This window comes from Falco cherrug, chromosome 4, assembly GCF_023634085.1.
Source record: "Falco cherrug isolate bFalChe1 chromosome 4, bFalChe1.pri, whole genome shotgun sequence".
Lineage (NCBI taxonomy): Eukaryota > Metazoa > Chordata > Aves > Falconiformes > Falconidae > Falco > Falco cherrug.
Window position 1 is genome coordinate 72,628,820 of NC_073700.1, and position 18,655 is coordinate 72,647,474.

The 18,655-nt window shown below is 37.0% G+C and overlaps 1 protein-coding gene across 1 annotated transcript in view; it reads right to left on the bottom strand.

Moving 5' to 3' along the window:
• Nucleotides 1–1,774: 1,774 nt before the first annotated feature.
• Nucleotides 1,775–18,655, bottom strand: part of LOC102051848 (macrophage mannose receptor 1-like) — a 33,109-nt gene continuing 16,228 nt past the window's right edge. The window contains exons 16-30 of the mRNA XM_005432151.4: nt 18,106–18,144; nt 17,837–18,000; nt 16,644–16,711; nt 16,093–16,193; nt 14,815–14,957; nt 13,532–13,637; nt 12,515–12,711; nt 10,787–10,889; nt 9,890–10,122; nt 8,546–8,711; nt 6,880–7,032; nt 5,278–5,394; nt 4,851–5,018; nt 3,638–3,673; nt 1,775–3,279 (exon numbers count right to left, since the gene is read on the bottom strand). Of these exons, the coding sequence (XP_005432208.2) occupies nt 3,080–3,279; nt 3,638–3,673; nt 4,851–5,018; nt 5,278–5,394; nt 6,880–7,032; nt 8,546–8,711; nt 9,890–10,122; nt 10,787–10,889; nt 12,515–12,711; nt 13,532–13,637; nt 14,815–14,957; nt 16,093–16,193; nt 16,644–16,711; nt 17,837–18,000; nt 18,106–18,144 (1,994 nt within the window). The 3' untranslated portion in view covers nt 1,775–3,079. The remainder of the gene's footprint in view (nt 3,280–3,637; nt 3,674–4,850; nt 5,019–5,277; nt 5,395–6,879; nt 7,033–8,545; nt 8,712–9,889; nt 10,123–10,786; nt 10,890–12,514; nt 12,712–13,531; nt 13,638–14,814; nt 14,958–16,092; nt 16,194–16,643; nt 16,712–17,836; nt 18,001–18,105; nt 18,145–18,655) is intronic.

Here is an 18,655-nt window from a genome sequence, read left to right on the forward strand (position 1 = left end):
TTTTCTTACCCCAAGCACTGAATTGACAGCGGTTTTAACTATACAGGACTTTTTGAAGAGAAAAAAGAAATGCGCAAGCAACTGATTTGTGTGGAAACACTGGGGTTTGGGATTAAGCACTGAATGGGGTAAGGGTCTCTCCTCTGCCCTGTGCAGTTGCAAATGTGCAAATGCAACCCAGCCCTCTTCTGTGTCAGAGAAATGTGAGGTGTGTGGCCCGTGTCTTAGTGATATCCAATATCAAGTCCGAAAGACAAATACAGAGGAGTCAAAGTGTTCAGATGCATTGGTCTCTGTGCCAGTAATTGTTCAGCTGTTTGAGACTCACTAGGTTGAATGACCCATCATTGCTATGGCAGTGCTGTCCCGTGCTGTGAGCAGTGGGTAGCAGTGACAGTGCCTGCCTGGTGCGAGTAGGTCTGGCCAGGGCTGTGGCCCTCCTCTCAGCCCTTTCCCCAGGTACATGCACAGCTGCGCCGGCTCACTCTGCCCTCACGTATTTTCACTGCTCTCACCACAGTGCCATCTTTCCTGTTTCTGTAAGAGGCACTTTGGATCAGCCTTTGTGGTGTCTCAGTATCTTGCAGGAGGGACATCAGTATACCTTATGCCTAGCCTGTGACCCTGGCCTTTTCTTGTTCAGGCATGATATTCAGTTTAACTACAAAATAGCTGCACATAACAATGTATATATATCAAGAGATTTTCATATGGTAACACGGCTAGCTGGCATGCAGAGCAGCCAGACTGTTGAGCTCTCTGTGCTTCCTGCACAGTGGTGATAGCAGCCAGGCTCCTCCTTTGGAGATCCTAGGCTGGGCTGAATTTGGTCACTGGAATACCTCTGTTACGAGCTCCCGATTTTTACTGTTAACTTACAAATAACTTCAAAAAATGTAGTCTCTTCTGTTGTGTGTTGTTTCATTTTTTCTTTAAGGAAAGGTAATTTTAATTTATCAGATTCACTAAGCTGGGCATATATATAGTAGTATCCAACAAGCTGTACTTTTTTAGGTATAGAACAGGAAAAAAACTTTCACTATTTACTCATCCAAAGGGCAACCATAACTATGTATTCACAGATTTCTGTAGCACACAAGAAACAATTTTATCTCTAGTCATCTCCAGGGGAGGCAGGTGGTGTTTTCCTCATTTGCACACTTTTGTACAAAGATGTCTTAGTTATTTCCTATTTCCTCCTGAAAATAGCAGTGACTCTTTCTTTATTGCAGGAGTTGGTATTACAGGACTTAGTAATTTAAGGAATTTCTTTTTATCTAAGGGCTTTTATCTCTGGACTTTGCAAAGTGTTCAAAGGACATTAATTTACTTTTGATTTACTTAACTTTTAACTGTATTTTAAATAATGGGATGGATACACACACACACGCACACACATTGGCAGTTTTGATTTTTTTACCAGGTCTCTTGGTTATGTCATACAGACATACCAGAAAGGGAAAAGCTGGACAATCTTCAGACATCTTTCTATATCTGTGATTGGTGAAACTTCTTTAAAACTTAGCCAAAGCTGTACAATATTGTGTGTCCATCCAGCAAAGGAGTACAGAGGGAAAAAAATTGAAAGCTCTGAAGGAAACATTAGCAGAGATGCCCTGTGTTTTAGGACAGCCCTTGATAAAACAACTGAAGTAAAGGAAGGGGGTACTTCCATTCTAAGTAGCTATCAATACCATTTTTGCTTAGGAGACTTTATTGTTTACTGGATAGCTAGAAAAAAGGTAAGTAATAGATGTAATACAACTTTGTTCGCAAGCTGCTCAGGCATAGGCACACATGTGTAGAAACCTGTTCCACTTATTCCAGATACACTCTTTTAAAAAGAATTCTTTAGCATGGCATCAACTTTTTGTCAGTCAAGAGACCTTAAGCGTAGGGAGAAGGTAAGTAATTCTGACTACAGTGCTCACAGGAGGACCAAAGAGAACCTGTTTCCCATTACAGATATTTGGTAGAAGCTCCTCTGCTCTAGCCCTGCTCCTCTGTATGCTTCTTCACTGAGGCCTGTTAGTGCCAGGTGCCATGGCTTGGGGAACGGCGTCTTCATAACTCAGGAGGGATGATGCGTGTCTGAAAATACGCAGAATGATAAACTCCCCCGAGGCAAACACTGCTTTTCTATACACTTGAAGAAAAGCTGAAAGGGGATCTAGGCAGTACATTATCAAATGGAATTACAACAAATAAAGGAAGAGTTTATTTTCAAATAGTACATCAGTGATTTTATTTCTCTAAACTGGAGAGGTATATGATATAGTATAAGATAGCCATTTCATATACATGCTTGGATTTAAAAAGAGGCATCACTGCATACTGAAAGCATCGTTACTGAAATAAAACCCAGTGGAAGGATCATCTACTCTTTTATTTTTATTTGAACCTGTCAGAAAAATGTTGATATTTACAGAATAATAGAAAAGCGCAAGGCTGTGGGAAATGATATGATTACGTCCAAAATTTGGACTAGAGGTAGGAATAATGAAGTCTCTTCAATTTTTTTCCATCTTTCCGTCTATTTTTTGGTAAGGAAAAAGTATTTAATTGGTTTCATTAAATTGAGATGCAGGTATTGTAACATGGTTTACATGAATGAAAAGATAGTGTCATAAACTATGAAGCTGAAAATCTGAAATGAGCAGTGTTTCCCATCGTAGTCTGGATAACGCTGAAGTAATACAGCAGGGTAAAAATAATGTAAAGACATGAGTAATGATTTCCTCTGGGTGCAAAAAGGAGAATTTCTACATTGAGTTAAGTAATTTCCCATAGTAAATATCTGTCAGAATTTTCCTTGAACACCTCTGGAACTAGCTTTCAGCCGTGCTCATTTATGTGAAAAATATATGTCTACTCCCTGAACTAAACAAAAGAAACTGTAACAATTTGGAGGGAATTTTGGGGCGAGTATATATGTGTGTGTATTTATATAAATCCATAAACCTTATGTTTGTGAAGAGAGGAGACTATTATATGGGTAGAAAAATGCAAAGCTGGCATAAAATTTCACCATTTCAGAGTCTGGGTTTTATTAGATGGAATATATGGGCATTTTGTCAAACTACATGTCGGTATGTGCATCTTTTTCTTGGACATCCACAGTTGCTTCTGGTCCACTCATTCTGGTTGAAATCTGTAGCAGGTTTTGTCTCTTCCTCTTCCAGCAGAAATAAGCTATACTTCCAGCTCCAACTATAGAAAGGCCTAGAAGAACCAACAGCCAAATGATGCCAGCAGAGAGTACTTTCTCCATTTTCCCTTCTGTAAGTGGATAAAATGGAATCAACACCTTTGATATCAAGAGATTTCAGAATCTAGCAGTAAATGATCGTTCTTTAACTAGAAATCAGACAAACGCAATATGCATGTAGATTTTCAGTTCAACAAGTGGGTTTGTTGGTTTAGTTTTTTTTTAACTAACAAACCCAAACAAAATATGATTAAACAAACCCCAGTTGACTTCAGAATAACCTCCGTTTCCTGTATCTAGATACAGATTAAGTTTATGGACTTTTTATTTTTAAATACTCTCAAAATTAAGACCTAGAAACTATGTAAATATATTTTTGTTGTATTTGAGCATCTCCTTATAATTCTACTTAAAAGGAAGTATGCTTACCTGTATTTTCTGTTGACATTTCTGTGTTTTCAGGAGCTTTTGGAAGGAAAGGAAAATGTTTATTCTGAATGCTTAAAAAACAAAAAGAGGCATTTTTAACTTCTGAAGTCCAGACGTTCCTGAGAATTCTCCCTACATCCACTTGCTGGTGACAGTTGTTCTCCCAGATCATTGTCTAGTAGGATGACTGCCACTTTCATTCCAAAAGCGTCTGACCTCTTCATTTGAGATACTCAACCAGACATGAAATTAAGAGTCAGATTTCTATTATTTCTAAAAGTGTTTTGAAATATGTTCATTTCTGAGAAACTGCTCACAGGATCCTTAATCATTTTAAGGTGTTTTCTGAAACAGGAAAAATTTCCTAAATGCAGGTTTCAAGTGTTAGAGATGTATCATGAGCATTTTACTTGAGCTGAAAAGGATCTTCTGTGAGTTTAGCTCCTTCTGTCATAGACAACCATTCCATGTGGGTGTGGTTCCTGTGGTAATTACGCTTCCTGAACTTAGTAGGTAAGGGAAAGGAGAACAAAAATATGAAGCTTAACCAAATAAAATTTCATGTTCTGGACCACTTTCTTTTAATCTGAGTTGGTAATTGAACTCATGCATTTTCTTGCAGATGATAATTTTGCTATCAGGATAGTACCAGCATTTTATTAAACACAATTGTATCATACTGTAGATGAAGAGTGCCACAAGAATGTATGTTATAGTATTCCTTTAATCCACTGGTTTAGGGGACAGTAATGAAAGGAATCACCAATTCCAGCATTTCTACAAGACAGAGTTTTCATTACACTCATTGGAACAAGGTTACATCTTTTGAGAATATATTCAGGCGAAATTAAAACAAAATGCTGCTTTTGAGCTTAGATTGTGTGATATTTGAGGGAAATTCTAATGAAATTAGACTGGCTTGTCATTAAAAATGAGTGGTCTGTGACCATTCTTTTGCCTAAACATAGGGGTCTGAAGTATTCATGATGGCTGCATGGGGCTGATGGCGATTTTACAGTACTTATGGGATATGCAGCCGTATGAGGAGGTAGTCAGAAACCATTTGAGGCTTGTCAGTATTTAGGCAGCTGAATCCCACTATTGGGGTCTATTGGTTTTGCACACAAATCTATGATGTTTTATATTTTATGTTACACAATGAAGATACATTATAAGGCATTATTAACCGTAACATATTAGAAATGTTGCTTACTTTTTGGTTTTTTACAGATATATCCTTTCTTGAAAGAACAGACGTTGGTGTTCCAGAGGCCAGACAATGCACATACTTCTCCACAATCTTTATGTCTTTTGTTTGAAGGTTCTCCTGTTTGCCAGTTGACAAAATCCATTGCAGATTTGTCTGCCCATACCCACTGTCCTAATATTTAAAATTAGAATATATGTATAAAATACAGGGGGTTAAACGTTGTGATGGGGAAAACAAAAATTTGTAACACAAAATAGGTGGTCAAATGTTTCAGTTACATTTCTAAGCATATGTAAAGCATGCTTTGAGATAAACTGTATAATTTGTATATATGTGTATTTTCAAGTATACAAAGTGGTTTTCTTTCTAATATAGCGTATCATAATTTTGTACGATATGATAATGTATGATTAAAGATTGAAGATATTACCTCTGTCATTTTTCTTTAGCCCTATCCAAAAGTTTGGTGATTTTCCATGGAGTATCTCGATGGTGTCTGCCAGAAAGTTTGCTTCAGTATAGTCTCCTATTGATACCAAATTAGCAGCTGAAAAAATATTAAAGAACACATCACAATGTCTCGTTGCCTTACAGTTTAAGTCAATAAACACGTAAAAGATATGCAAAAAGATATAGAAGACACCGATTCTTGCAGGTAATATTCACTAGTCTCATTATGCTTATTATATTACAATATCATATTTTGAGCATGACTATGAGCTGTATGGATGCAAATCAGCATGAAGACACGGATTTTTGTTTAGCCTTGGGTATTCTAGAGAAGAAAAATTGCTGTCCTACGTTACTCTTTGGACAGGTCCCACCCCAACCCAGATTGTGATGCAAGCAAGCTGAAAGCGGTATAGATGATGTAGTCAGCACCACGCATGTTGCCACTACAGCTCCATCACCCACCAGTGGCTGGGCAGTCCTTGATGCTATTACTGCAAGGGTAGATAGGATTTATAAGCAGCTAGAGGTTGAGGTACAGAAATTGATTTATAATTGCCATGGGCCCTGGCATTACAATTACAAAAAGCTGTGCTGGTGTCATCAGGAAATGATCACCTTCTTGGCCTGGCCAGTGGGTAACATGTAGGCAAAAGTGTAGGAATTTAGAACATGGACCAGTCTCCAAATGCGACCTTTCATTCTGGTTATTAGTGTGAAGTTTACTTTTTGTAGTAATAATGTGATTTATCTTTCTACAGAACCACTTCAGGAATTCTGTTGTCACATAACTGTAAAGTAAAATGCCTTTGCAAAGCTACTTTTTCGGTTTGCTCAGTCACAGGTCAATGCTTTCATACATACAAGGAGGTGCTGCTAGAAATCCTTGTATTCTCTCTAACACTCAGACATATAGTGCTAATGTATAGGATCTTTCCTATTTTTACTCACTGCTGCGTCACAGCAATTCTCAGTGAACAGCCAGGAGAAATGAGAAATGTAGAGTAAAGTGTGTTTTCCTCACCCCTGATCAACGCACAGCTCTTCTCCACAGATCATAGACAGCAGCGGGGGCTGCTTCAGAGCAGGAGCTGCACAGTTGGGTGTGTTTTACTGATTCATGAAAGCTAAACGACTCCTCCGATTCATTTGTTGTCCAGCCAGTAAGATCCAATTAACAAACTGTGCCCTGGAACTAACAAAGGCAACTTTCCTATGAATCTGTCTCCTAGTTTATGCTGTGTGTGGTTTCCCTCTTGTTTGGGGAAGGGAGAGCTAACCCTGCAGTCTGTGCCTTTATGGGACTATAAAAGTATTTCTCTCCCTAACCACTTACTGATTTCCATAAAACTAGTAGGAATTTAATATTTTTGAGATATTTGTATTTCAGCTGGTATTTGAGATATGAGATGTTTCTGTCTCTGGCAAAGTTTAGTTCTGTTGTGAAAAAGTATGCTCAGAAAAGCAAGCTAAAAAGCATTAAGTTTGAAGTTTTAAAGTAATTTAAGATTTGCTTAGCAATGTCATTCATTATTTTATGTAATTAATTACATCTTCATTCTTTCTAAAACAAAACACTCACCTAGTCGGGCACATTCCTGATGAGCTTGAGACCAGCTCCTTTTCTTGGAGGCCTCAAAGTAATAGCAGTGACCATGGAAAGGTACCCAAGATTTGTGTCCTCTTGATTCAGGGCATTTTCCAGGAAGTTGTGGGAGCTCAGTAGGGGCCATTACTGATAAGAGATCAGGTAGTTGGAAACAAGTTATTTTATAAAATTTGTTTTTCCCTTTATACTACTAAGACAAAACTAAACAGACTGTATTAGGTTTTTCATCATAAAGGAAATGAAGCCTGTTCTAAACAGAGCTTGAATATGGCTTTGAGTGTGTGTTTGAGAGCATATTTTGCTTCACATTTATTTGTCAAGGTGATTAAGAAGATGCAATACTGTGTAAGAAGTATAGATTCTGTCTAATGAAGATTTTTGTAATTAGTCTAGTTAATAAAATATCCAGCTGGTTTTCTGGCATAAGTATCTGCCTAATTAGTTAAAATGCTATTTTTAAAATGTCTTCTGACACTTCATTCTCATTGTTTGACAGGATCAAAACCTTATAGCAGAAACTGTGATTGTGAATGGAAGTGTGGTTATAACTAAACATAGCTTGCAGGACTTTTTGTTAAACTGCATCCTGAATATATTCCATAGTCATTGATATAATAGGAAAATTTTGATTGAGAAGATAAATGCAGATGGAACGAAAATTAAATGTTCTGCCAATTACATTTTCTTTGTGTGAGTCTTCTACAGTCTGTTTCTTCCCCTATTAAAGAACATTCAGCACTCAAATTAGATTTCCAGAATATTGAAGTAGAAGACATTATATATCAAAACCTGAGGATTTTTGTTAAATTACAGCATCTTAGAATGTAAATTGGCATGCAGTTTTAAGCTTTCTAATGATTCAAGATCTTCCTTAATGTTGACAAGAATAACATAGCTAAATTGTGAAATCATATTTATACTTATTTCCTTATAAATTATAGAAGTTGGTGCTTGGAAGGCTCCTCAGGTGGTTATGTAATTCATCCTTGTGCTCACAGATGACATGAAGTTGATATATAATTATGTAATTTCTAACAGATGTTTGTCCTGTCTGTTCTTAGTAAGCTGTAGTGATGGAGATTCCCTGACCTGTCCAAAGTATTTATTAAAGGCTTCTATACTGATAAAATTAGAAGGTTTTCCTTGCTGTATTTAAGTCTTCTACTCCTTTTTAACTCATATGAGACATAGGGAAAAATTTAATTCCATTCCTTAGGGCTCATTTTTAATATTTAAAATTTATAATCTTTTTCTTAGTCCTTTGTCCCACTCTAATTATAATATTTCCTTTTAATTCTTGTTTCCTGGTCATCTGAAAATCGTTGACTGAGAGCCTTTTCAATCTTCGGTGCCTCAAACTGGAGACAGAATTTCATCTGATGCCTAATCAAAATAGATTTCATAGCAAGTGAATGACTTTAAAAGTTAAGAAATCAATGAGTATTCAATCCTTTATTTCTTAAGCTTCTGGTAATTTTGATTATGAATTTATTTACTGGGAAAAATTTAGAACTAGTTAGCTACTCATGTCTTCCTGTATACTAGTGTATAAACAAGTATTTTCAGTGGCTTATTTTATTTAGCACAGTTGATAGATCTACACACCTTCTAGTTAAAAGACTTATAGGTAATTGCTTACCATCCGATTTTTTACAGACAGAAAAGAATTTTTCCTTGCAAGAAGCTGTCTTCCAGGTGCCATCAGTGTCTAGGTAGACACATGCTAATGTCTGTTTTGGTTCCCCGCTGGACCACTTGCTGTAAACAAATCTCCATCTGTCAATCCATTGATACTTGCCATTGGTCTGGAAGCAAAATCCATACAGTAATTTCAAGATTGCTGTGAAAGTTGTAGCTACTACACAGGATCCATAATAGGACTCTCATGTAACCAGTATGGAATCATATGCTTACTAATGCCCCTTTTTGTGCTTGTAAATGCTAACTGCAACAAAATGTACAGTGTCTGTTATTCACAAATGCGAATGCAGAATGGGTTTTTTTCTGCCCTCCAAAAAGTATCTAACATCAATTCAGAGAATTTTTCCAAGTGTTGGGAAATGGAAGGGAAAAAAGAAAGGGGGCATGAGGGAAGGCATAAAACTGGGAATCAGGTAAGACATGATGTTGGTACAACCACCCAAAAGTCGGTATGCAAAATGGGAGTGTGGGTGGGAGTGTTCTTAATAAGCAGTGCTGATCGCCATCGCTTTTGTTGTAGTTAATTGTGACTGTGATTCATGGGGAAGAGTGTAGCATATCAAAACACACTACCATCCAAATGTTCACCCTCTCCTGTCATACAACTGATGTAGACATCTCACAAACAGAAAGGATTTTTCTTTCCAATAATATCCTAACTTCTTAATGGAAGCAATTACACCAATTGCGTTTTCAAATGAAAAAAATTGTATCTATTGTTCAATATGTACTATATCATATAGCCTCCAGATTTTGTTGCCTAATTTTTGCTCCTGTTTCTGTCCACAACTGTATTTTGCTACTACTACCATAAATACAAGACTACTGTAGTAGAAAGTGTGAGAATAAATGCACACGTAAAATCCGTTCCTTTGCAGGTCACAGATGTGCAACGTAAGATACCATGTCAGTGATCACTGAGGTACATAAACACATGGCAGGAGGGCAGGAAGCATGTTGTTCCTGAAACATCTTTTAGATTAAAATAAACTCAAAATGTGGAAGATTTTACAATTTATATTCAAGATCCTTTAACTGACTCCAGAAAACAAACAGCATTGTTATATCCTGGTTTGCAGCAGCATTTGCTAGCATGTGAAAGTTCTTAGTTCATTAAAATCTCCACTGTATGAGTCTTACTTGAAGAGCTGCAGTGTAAATGGGTAGTGTACTGTTTTCAGCACTACACTGGCAGAAATTCCTACAGGTTACAAGATGAGAACATAAAGAGATCAGGTCCAGTGTCAGCTTGACTACATGCATGTAATGTATGTGTTCTTACCGCGTTGCTGTTAAGACCAATCCACAGAGGCTCTCCATATTCCTGTGCAAGTAAGAATAACAGTGCCTGGGTATATGGGTCTAAAATGCTGGCAAGTTCTGAGGCATTGTTATTGCAGTTTTTCTGTGCTTCCTCCCAATTCATTTTGGAACGGGTGACAGAATAGCTAATGCCACTAGAATGGCCAGAAGCAAGGTCCAGCACTGTTGCAGATGACTTAAAGAGTTCAGGATCTGTAGGAATACGGAAAAAACCTCACCTCAAGATCTGGAAGCCACATATTTGACTTGGGTGACTGAATAACATCTTCAGTATTTACAGACCTAGTAGAAAATTGCTAATGGAATGGAACACCTTCTTACTAGTTTTTTATAAGTAACAGATAACTTCAAAACAACAGTGAACTTTCTGGGTGAAAGAAATACATTTTCAGCCTTGGAGAATTTTGAATCAGTAAAGTCACAGTTTCTTATATTGCAGATGTAAATTCACCCCATCAGTCAAAAATAACACACCTACCCTGCATGTTTTCAAAATACTCTGTGGCTTAGAAGCATTGTGACTCTCAGGTTTGTTTGGATAAATGTAAAACTTATCGGTTATGATAATGTATAATCATTATAAACTTACGTAATTAAACTGTTCATGGTTATTAGCTATTTATTTACACTTTTAAAAGTAAAATCATTTTCCTTTCCTAAATTCTGGTATTTTATTTATCATCCTCTTCTCCAAAGTAATGCTAAGTAATGCTGGCTGCAAGATGGGCCCTTAAGTTTTACTGATCCTTTACTTTAAAAAAAAAAGAAAAATATAACTAATCTAAAGCACATTAAACAAGAAAAGTGATTTTAGTCCTTATGTTAGAATTTTCAAGATTAGTGATACAGAACTCACTGCTATTCTTCTGGCATATATACCCTCTGGATGTATAACACTCCTCATTGTTCCACTTCCCTGTGTCATCAGCATGACCTCTCTTCAAAGAAACACAATCAAACTGTTGGAGTAAGGGGAAGAGTATGAATACATTGATATTAGATGTTATAAAACAAAGCACTGTAACCCTCTGGATAGTCTCACTGCTTTTTTCTTTGAATCCTGTTATTATATGGTTTGTATTGCAGCTCTAGAAGCACCTTCCTTTTATCCTTTCCTGTCCTTTCTGGCCTCCCTTGTGGTTGCTACTATCTTATAAATCTTTGCAACCTTCAGCTCAGCTTACTTGTTCATGTGGTTTTTTTCGAGGAAATGTACTTGAAAGTCACTGTTATTTTCAAGAACTTTCTGTCACATACTGTGTCTCAACTAATAAGTGACTATGAGTACGTTTTTTTAAAAAGAATGAAATATAAATAACTTTAGGTAATGTTTTGTATTTGGCTTGCCAAGCCAACTTTAAATAGCGGTTATTCTTGACAGAATCATCTAAATTATGGTCCTTGACAGAGTTATCATCAGCTCTAATTCTTAGAATTTCTCTTTCAGCTACACCAGGTAGCTGAGTGCTTAAGAAGTTGGAACTTCAAGTTTATTACAGCCTGCCACAGCCTACTAGGCTGCCATGTGGAAACTTTAGGAACACCTGCTTTAAGTGGATTTTTATTCTAGTTTCTTAGCTTGAGAAACTTTTTGAAGTTATTTCACTCCTTTGAAAAAGAAGCCTCTGAAAGAGATAGCTGTTGCTGTTAGTCTCTTGAAGGTGAAGGAGGAAAGTAGAATGTACCTTTTTACATTACTTTTTCCCCACAATATTTCCCAGGAGCGTTATTAGAGCTGCAGTAGAGCTGTGTATTGTGCTGCATTGTATATGTCTTCCTACATGCCTTAGCTAATAACTACATGGACAAGAGCAAAATGAATTGGCTCAGGTGCAGATGAAGCTGGTTGGCTAGAGGTATGATTTCTGGGTTCTCTAGAGGTGTGGATACCAAAAAGAAGGAAGAATGGACAGTGTGTGAAATGACAGTGTGAAGGACAAGTTCTGAAAGCAAGACAGGGAAATAAATGGAAGAAAGGTGATGTGGCTGTGCAAATCAGTGTATAACACTATTTTATTTACAGCATTCTGAGATACAATTTCACTGCTAGCAGTGGAGAGGGTGTGATTGGTTTAGAAAGTAGCTGACATCTATTAGCAATTCAATTAAAAATTGAAATAGGGGAGAAGTAGAAAAAAGTTGAACTCTTTCCTCTTGCATCCTCTCTTCCTTCCTTTTCAAACATCAATTCACTTGCCAAATGTGAAAATATTTCCAGCATGTGTTAACTTCTAAAATTCTAATGTTACATTTATATTCTCTGCAAAATGAACAGCAAGTTACTATGAAAAAGAAAATTTTATTCAACCAATCTTTATTCAATCTGTCTATTGCTGCAGTTTCATGAAATTTGTTGGCAAAATTGCAGCAATGCCATTTTGTGCTCTGGGATGGCTAGAATACTCAAACATTGAAATTTTTTATCCCTAATCCCAATGTAAAAGTAGATGAACAACTTGGGGAGAAGGCTGAGGCAATGTCTGCAGCAGTGAGCAGTTTAAGTGATATTGCTCCTCAATTTAACTTGATGGTAAATGCTAAGCAGTATTTACCGTCAGTATTACCTGTTACTCAGTAGTATTACCTGTTGCAGATTGTGGCCATCTTCTGGATGCAGGCTGGGATACAAAACGGGTTCTACAAGTTTTGGGGAATCTGGAGCCCAGTTTGTGTAGGAGACAGCACTTCCATCAGCCCAGACAAAGTTGAGTTCACTTAGTAGATCATTCAAGCCAATCCAAGGATCATTTGAAACATCCTTCAAATGGTAAGTGAGAAAAGCTGGGGAAAAAAGCCAATAGGAAGAAGATGAGCATGTCACATCATCAGTTGGACATCAGCTCATAAACAAATACTTAACTATTTTGTTCATTAAAGTCTTGTAACTTGTTTAGTTAGTGTTTGATCAAAAATTTACTCAAGTTCCATAACCTTTTTCAAGGTTATGCCAAGCCTTTGCCTTTGAAAAATCTCAGAAAGTGAAAATATTTGTAACTATGAAGCAAGATTGGAAAGAGTAAAGAGATAAAAATCCTGCCTGACCACCATGTAATGAGTTCACTTATTTCAACACTCAGGATGAGCTGATTTCCTGATGGAAACGTGTAGCTGTATACAGCTGCAAATGGCAGCCCAGGAACGTAGGCAAGGTGAAAACATGCCCTCCTTTGACATCCTACTGCTGAATTAAGTTGCAGACTTTAGGCAGCCATTTTGGAGAGTTATATATCACTTTGTATTTCTGGTAGCAACAAACCATGGATTCCTTTTATTTCTCTGTGTCTAAAACTGCAAATGCCAGGTCTGGATTTCTTATTTTATGCTAATTCATACCCTATAAATAATGTAAAGCAGTTTGCATGGAACAGGAGTAAGGAACCCTTAGCATCACTAGCATGCCCTAAACAAAGGGTTCTAGTTCTTCTAAAAACGTTTCATGCCATGGCCATATAACCCATGTTGAATATACATTATAAAATACAAACAGTTATATACTGTCTTTTTTTGCCATGTTCTGTGCAGGAAATGACCACTGTATAAATGCTGTCTATATAAGACTGGATAAATGCTGTCTATTACCTAAAGGGCTGTTGTACTATACCTTGTACTTTTTCATTATGTATGCTTGCTAAGTTTCCTCCAAGGCTTACACAAGTACTTCTTGCAGTATGCCAGTATTCGTAGGAAGAGCCAAAAATTTTGTAACACTAGAGAAAAATGAGTATAGGCTGTTAGTGAGTGACAGCAAAAGGAATTTAGGTTTGAATTACACTAGTTCAAGTAAAAATTAGCCTAACTTGTTCCCACAAAATAATTTTCCAAAGTTGGCAGGGACTCAGCTCTGGAACCAAGTCAAAACCATTACAAAAAATTAAATTTACTCTGTGTCTTTCTGTGAGGGACTGAGAAAATCACAACAAAAACAACCATTTATAAATCACAGTAGGAGTCTGTCTGATGAGAATCTAATGGGTTAACTAAATCAGAAATTTTAAGAAGCCATACATCATCATTAGTAAAAGAAAGTTCTGATTCTATAAGAAAAGCCTAGCACAGGTTTTTATGTGGAATCATCTGAACATTCTGAAAAACATTTTGGACCTAGAGCCAATGATCAGTGTGGTCTCATGTGTGTATTCAGCCTTTTTCATTTTACAGCTCTTTTATTAATGAAATAATATGATTCATGATTTCTTAAAAATTGCATAGTCATCACATTACCAGTACACATTCACCCTGACATGGTTTTGGTAATTAGGAGTGTGCCTGGTGTGCCCTCTCCATGTTTACAGCTCATGCGCTGCTCTGTACATGCCAGTAGCACTGTCAGAGAATTATCTCACAGAGTTTGTGGAAAATAGCAACTCTGATGACTGTAACAAAAAGAAAAAAAAAAAAGAAAAAAAAGTATACCAGCATAAACTCCACTGGTGTGATTATCCATGGATGCTTTCATAACAATGTTGTATAGATTGGAAAACAGAACCCTTGCTTAATAAGCACATCACATTTGCGCCTTTTGGGAAGAGGCAAGCATTATATTGAAGCCTGTTTGGAAAAATCTGTCCTTATTTGTGATTTCTTCCAGCTCAAATGACTCATTTTATGCTATATTTGGTGCTTTCAGTTGAATTTAGGTCAATTTTTTCGAAAGTAGATACATTGGAAAAGCTATTACATTGTATCTCAGATGACCACATCTCAGGAAGACAACTAAAAACCTAAAATCACCATCTTGCAGGAATTAGGCAACTGGTTCAATTTTAAATGCAACTTTGGATAATCACTGCCAAAAGTTATCTTGAGAGACTAAAGGCCTCTTGTATATCTTTATGTACCTTCCCAAGATCTAGTATCATTGTGCTTAGATGAATGTTATCATACCTGATTTTTAAATAAAAGCCAATCTTCAGGACATCCTCCAGGAGTTGAAGGTACTGTTGAAGGAACTGATGTGTTTCTAAAACTTCTGTGCCTCTCACAGATATAGCCATTTGAAAAACCACAGCTGACATCATTCCACAAGCCTGAAATCCATTTAAGTACAGATAATAAGACACTGAGTAAGGTTGAAATCTGTGGGAAAATGAACTGGCTTCCATGCTTCTGAGTTCAAAAGCAATCTGCCTGGGAAGGTGAGATACTTCAGTTCAACTCTACCTCCCATCACCATTGCCTACAAGAGGACTTTGGTCCTACTCTGACTGTGATCTCACTGCAATTACAGAGACATGGTGGCATAGCTCATGACTGGATTGCTACATACTTTTTAGGAAAAACTGGCCAGCAAGGAGAGGGGATGGAGTTGCTCTTTATGTGAAGAAGCAACTGGGTGTTTCGAGCTTTCCTTGGGGGTGGATCCACAATGAGTCAAGACCTTATGGCTAAAGATTAAGGGGCCGGCAGACATGGGGGACACTGTTGTGGGTGTTTGCTGCAGGCCACCTGATCAGGAAGAGCAAGTTGATGAGACCTACAGACAACTGGAGGTAGGTAGCCCCACTATCACAGGCCCTTGTTCTCATGGGGGACCTTAACCTCCCTGATACCTGCTCAGAAAGACAACACTGCTAGGTTCATGTAGTCCAGGAGGTTTCTGCAGAGCACTGCTGGTAATGTTTTGACACAGGTGGTGGGGGAACGAAAGAGGTGAGGTGTGCTCTTAGACCTCATGTTCACAAAGAGGGACTGGTTGCGGATGTGGCCATATGAGATGGCTGATATGGCAATTCTGTGACCTCTGAGTAGAAGCCACCTGAACAGCTTTGTTGCACTGAAACATGCAAGTATAAAGTAACACTTCTGTCAGCGAAAACACTAAAAGAAGTGAAACTCCATATATGTTCTATTCCTTTTCTAACTATTCTCTAATTATTTTTTGAAAGACCAATTTGCTGTTGATTTGACTAGAACATATTGTTTGTGCAGCTGAAAAATCAGTGATCAAATTGTTCCTGCATTCCCCACTAAAATCGATTTCTTACATTCAATTTTATAGCTAGTATTGCCCCTGAAGAAACCTCAGATATAATTACGATACTTTATTATGCATATATTCCAAAATTTCTGGGAAAGAATGGATTAAAGCTGGAAAGATATTTTTAACAAACAGGGGAAGAGCAGTACCCATCAAAATACTTTTTAAAAGGTTATGTGACTCACCATCCCTTTTATTTAAGACCACACAATTTTCTTGACCAGCTGCAAAGTTGGGCTCACCCGGTGCCCAGGCTGCATAGTGCACTGGGCTTCCATCCATCCAACTGAAAAAAAACCCCAACAAAACAGTAGCGGTTGCTCAGACAATGTTCATGGAACAGTTTGGAAAAATCTACCTTAACATGCTAAAAATATGTTTTAAAAACATTACAACTAAGTCTGTCTGTAAATTGAGTTTCCATTAGGATTAAAAGACCTTAGATAATGAAAACCTGCATCTCAAGTCAAAGAACAAAAACACATTTATTTTTAACACACATTATCTATGTACTCATAGCATGTACAGCATCATCAGCATCCCTATAAAATGCTGTTAAAACCAGTGTTTTTACAATGTAGTTAAACCAAGGGAGAGCACACATTTCAACGTGTAATATAACTCTCTGAATCTGTGTTGAACGCCCTAGCAGTGGTCTCTCCCTCCAGAAGGAACTCTGGCAGTACAAAACTTCTACAACCACGTTTTAGGATCTGGGTGTAGCTTCTTTACCTACCTAAACTGTCGATCAGCATTCTGAAATAATCCTATGAGATATGACTCCAATTTGCCATTTTTTAAGATCTAAACACAAAAAATGTATTTTTAGTTATTGCTTTCTAATATTTAGTAGTTATCGAATATGAAGAAGCATAATTTTTGTGCTATGGAAGCAAATAGAGGAATACACATTGTACCACGTGTAGTCACCAGAGGGGTCTCCTGTTGACGTAAATACCATTCAGCACATACTTTTGCTTTATTATCTTTATTGCTGCTTTCTCAGTTTTGGCTTCATTACTGGTATGATCAAAACTTTCAAAGCTGTACTCTCAATTTAAAAAGAAAAAAGGAAGACTTGAGAATAAAATTAGTATAATTTTTTTTGGTACTTTCCTGTTCTTATGCAGCTGTGTAATTCCTGCGTGTCAAGCTGTCTGTCCTCTCTTTCTTTCATATCCTTTCCCACATAATAAAAGAAAGCATCTAATAGCGTGAAACAGAAAGGAGGTTGTGTGGCTACTTTGGTATTAGTAAACCAAACAGGATTATGGCGAAGGTTTGAGGCAACATCCATGCTATTAAATTGTTTGCATGCCTCTGCCACAGCTTTGGCATGTGCCCATCAGAACCATCTTGCAACAGATAGACATTGCCCTTGAAATACATTAACAGTTTTGATATGGGTTACAGGAAAACTAATTCATGAAGATCCTAGTTCATCAATCCCTGACCTGGACCAGGTTAAACATCTCTTTGAAAAGTTGTTTTGTTCAGCAACATGATGTGGTGTGTGACCATCAGAGCTACACTGGCAGTAGCCTCACATCTACATGTTACACTGAATTCTAGAATATGATATTCAGATGAGGGGTAACCACCCTGTCAAAAGGATAGTTTTCTCAGTATACACCTGATTTCCCTGCTCATTGCTCCTTATATATATTTGGTCATGGGTAGAACTCTATTTAGATTTAAATGTGCAAGAATATACCCAGCCTAGTAAATGGTAATTATTTTTTTTTTTTGTATTAATTTTCCTGAAGAAAAGCTCTGTTCTGTAGAATGAATTTTTTTTCACTGAATATTTTAAACTACTTCTAATAAAATGTGGTATTATGCAACAAGCACATTCTCTTGTACTTCACAAGCATAGGCAGCAGGGTATATCAGCCATATATTGCACAACATAGCCAAATTTCCTCTTACGCATTTCCACAAAAATTTTCTTTCACTATTATCTTCAATAGTAGCAAGATCTCCATGATTGCTTTTGCAGAATGTTCTGGCTTTCTCCATAGGGATCTTTTCTGTGCTGAAAAAATACTGTTTGTCTCCTTTTGTAATCCAGCCATCTTCCGTGACTTCATACACTGCAACACAGAAGAGGAATCTCTATATTCTTCACAGTTCTTACACAAAGCTGGTGTTATTAGGTGATACCACCCTTTAGATAGAGAAAATAAGCAGAAGCTTACTGGCAGAAGGGCTCAGAGGTTCTGCTTTCAAGGGTGTCCCTGGAATGAAAAGGGAAAAAAAATAATATGTAAAATGTTTCCCAAATATTGAGCCACCATAAATGTTCAATCAGTGGAAATTATCTTAATGTCTATCAATTTTTCATATTTTACAATTCAATGCACACTATTTATATAGTATCTTTGGTGCAGGGAAGAAATTGATGTTCAGGGAATTACAGCTGCATTACAGGCCTACATCTGTGTCTTGGTAGATTTTTGGTAATTGCATCTTGTACACCCTGAATGTTGCCTAAATTAGATGGCTGAAGTTAGTCTGAATGAGAACTTTTTTCTGAAAGAAAATTGAAGAGTGAAAATACTTTACTTCAGTGTTGGTATACTTTGAACAATAATAGGAGACTCTTTGTGGTCGCTGTCTTGAATCTGAACAAGAAATTCAAATACTAAACAAATTTTAGCTTCAAAGTATTTAAAATTTTATTATTATTAATTTCTTTGTGAAACATTTTTTTATGTGAAATTACTTTGTGACAAATCACATTTGACT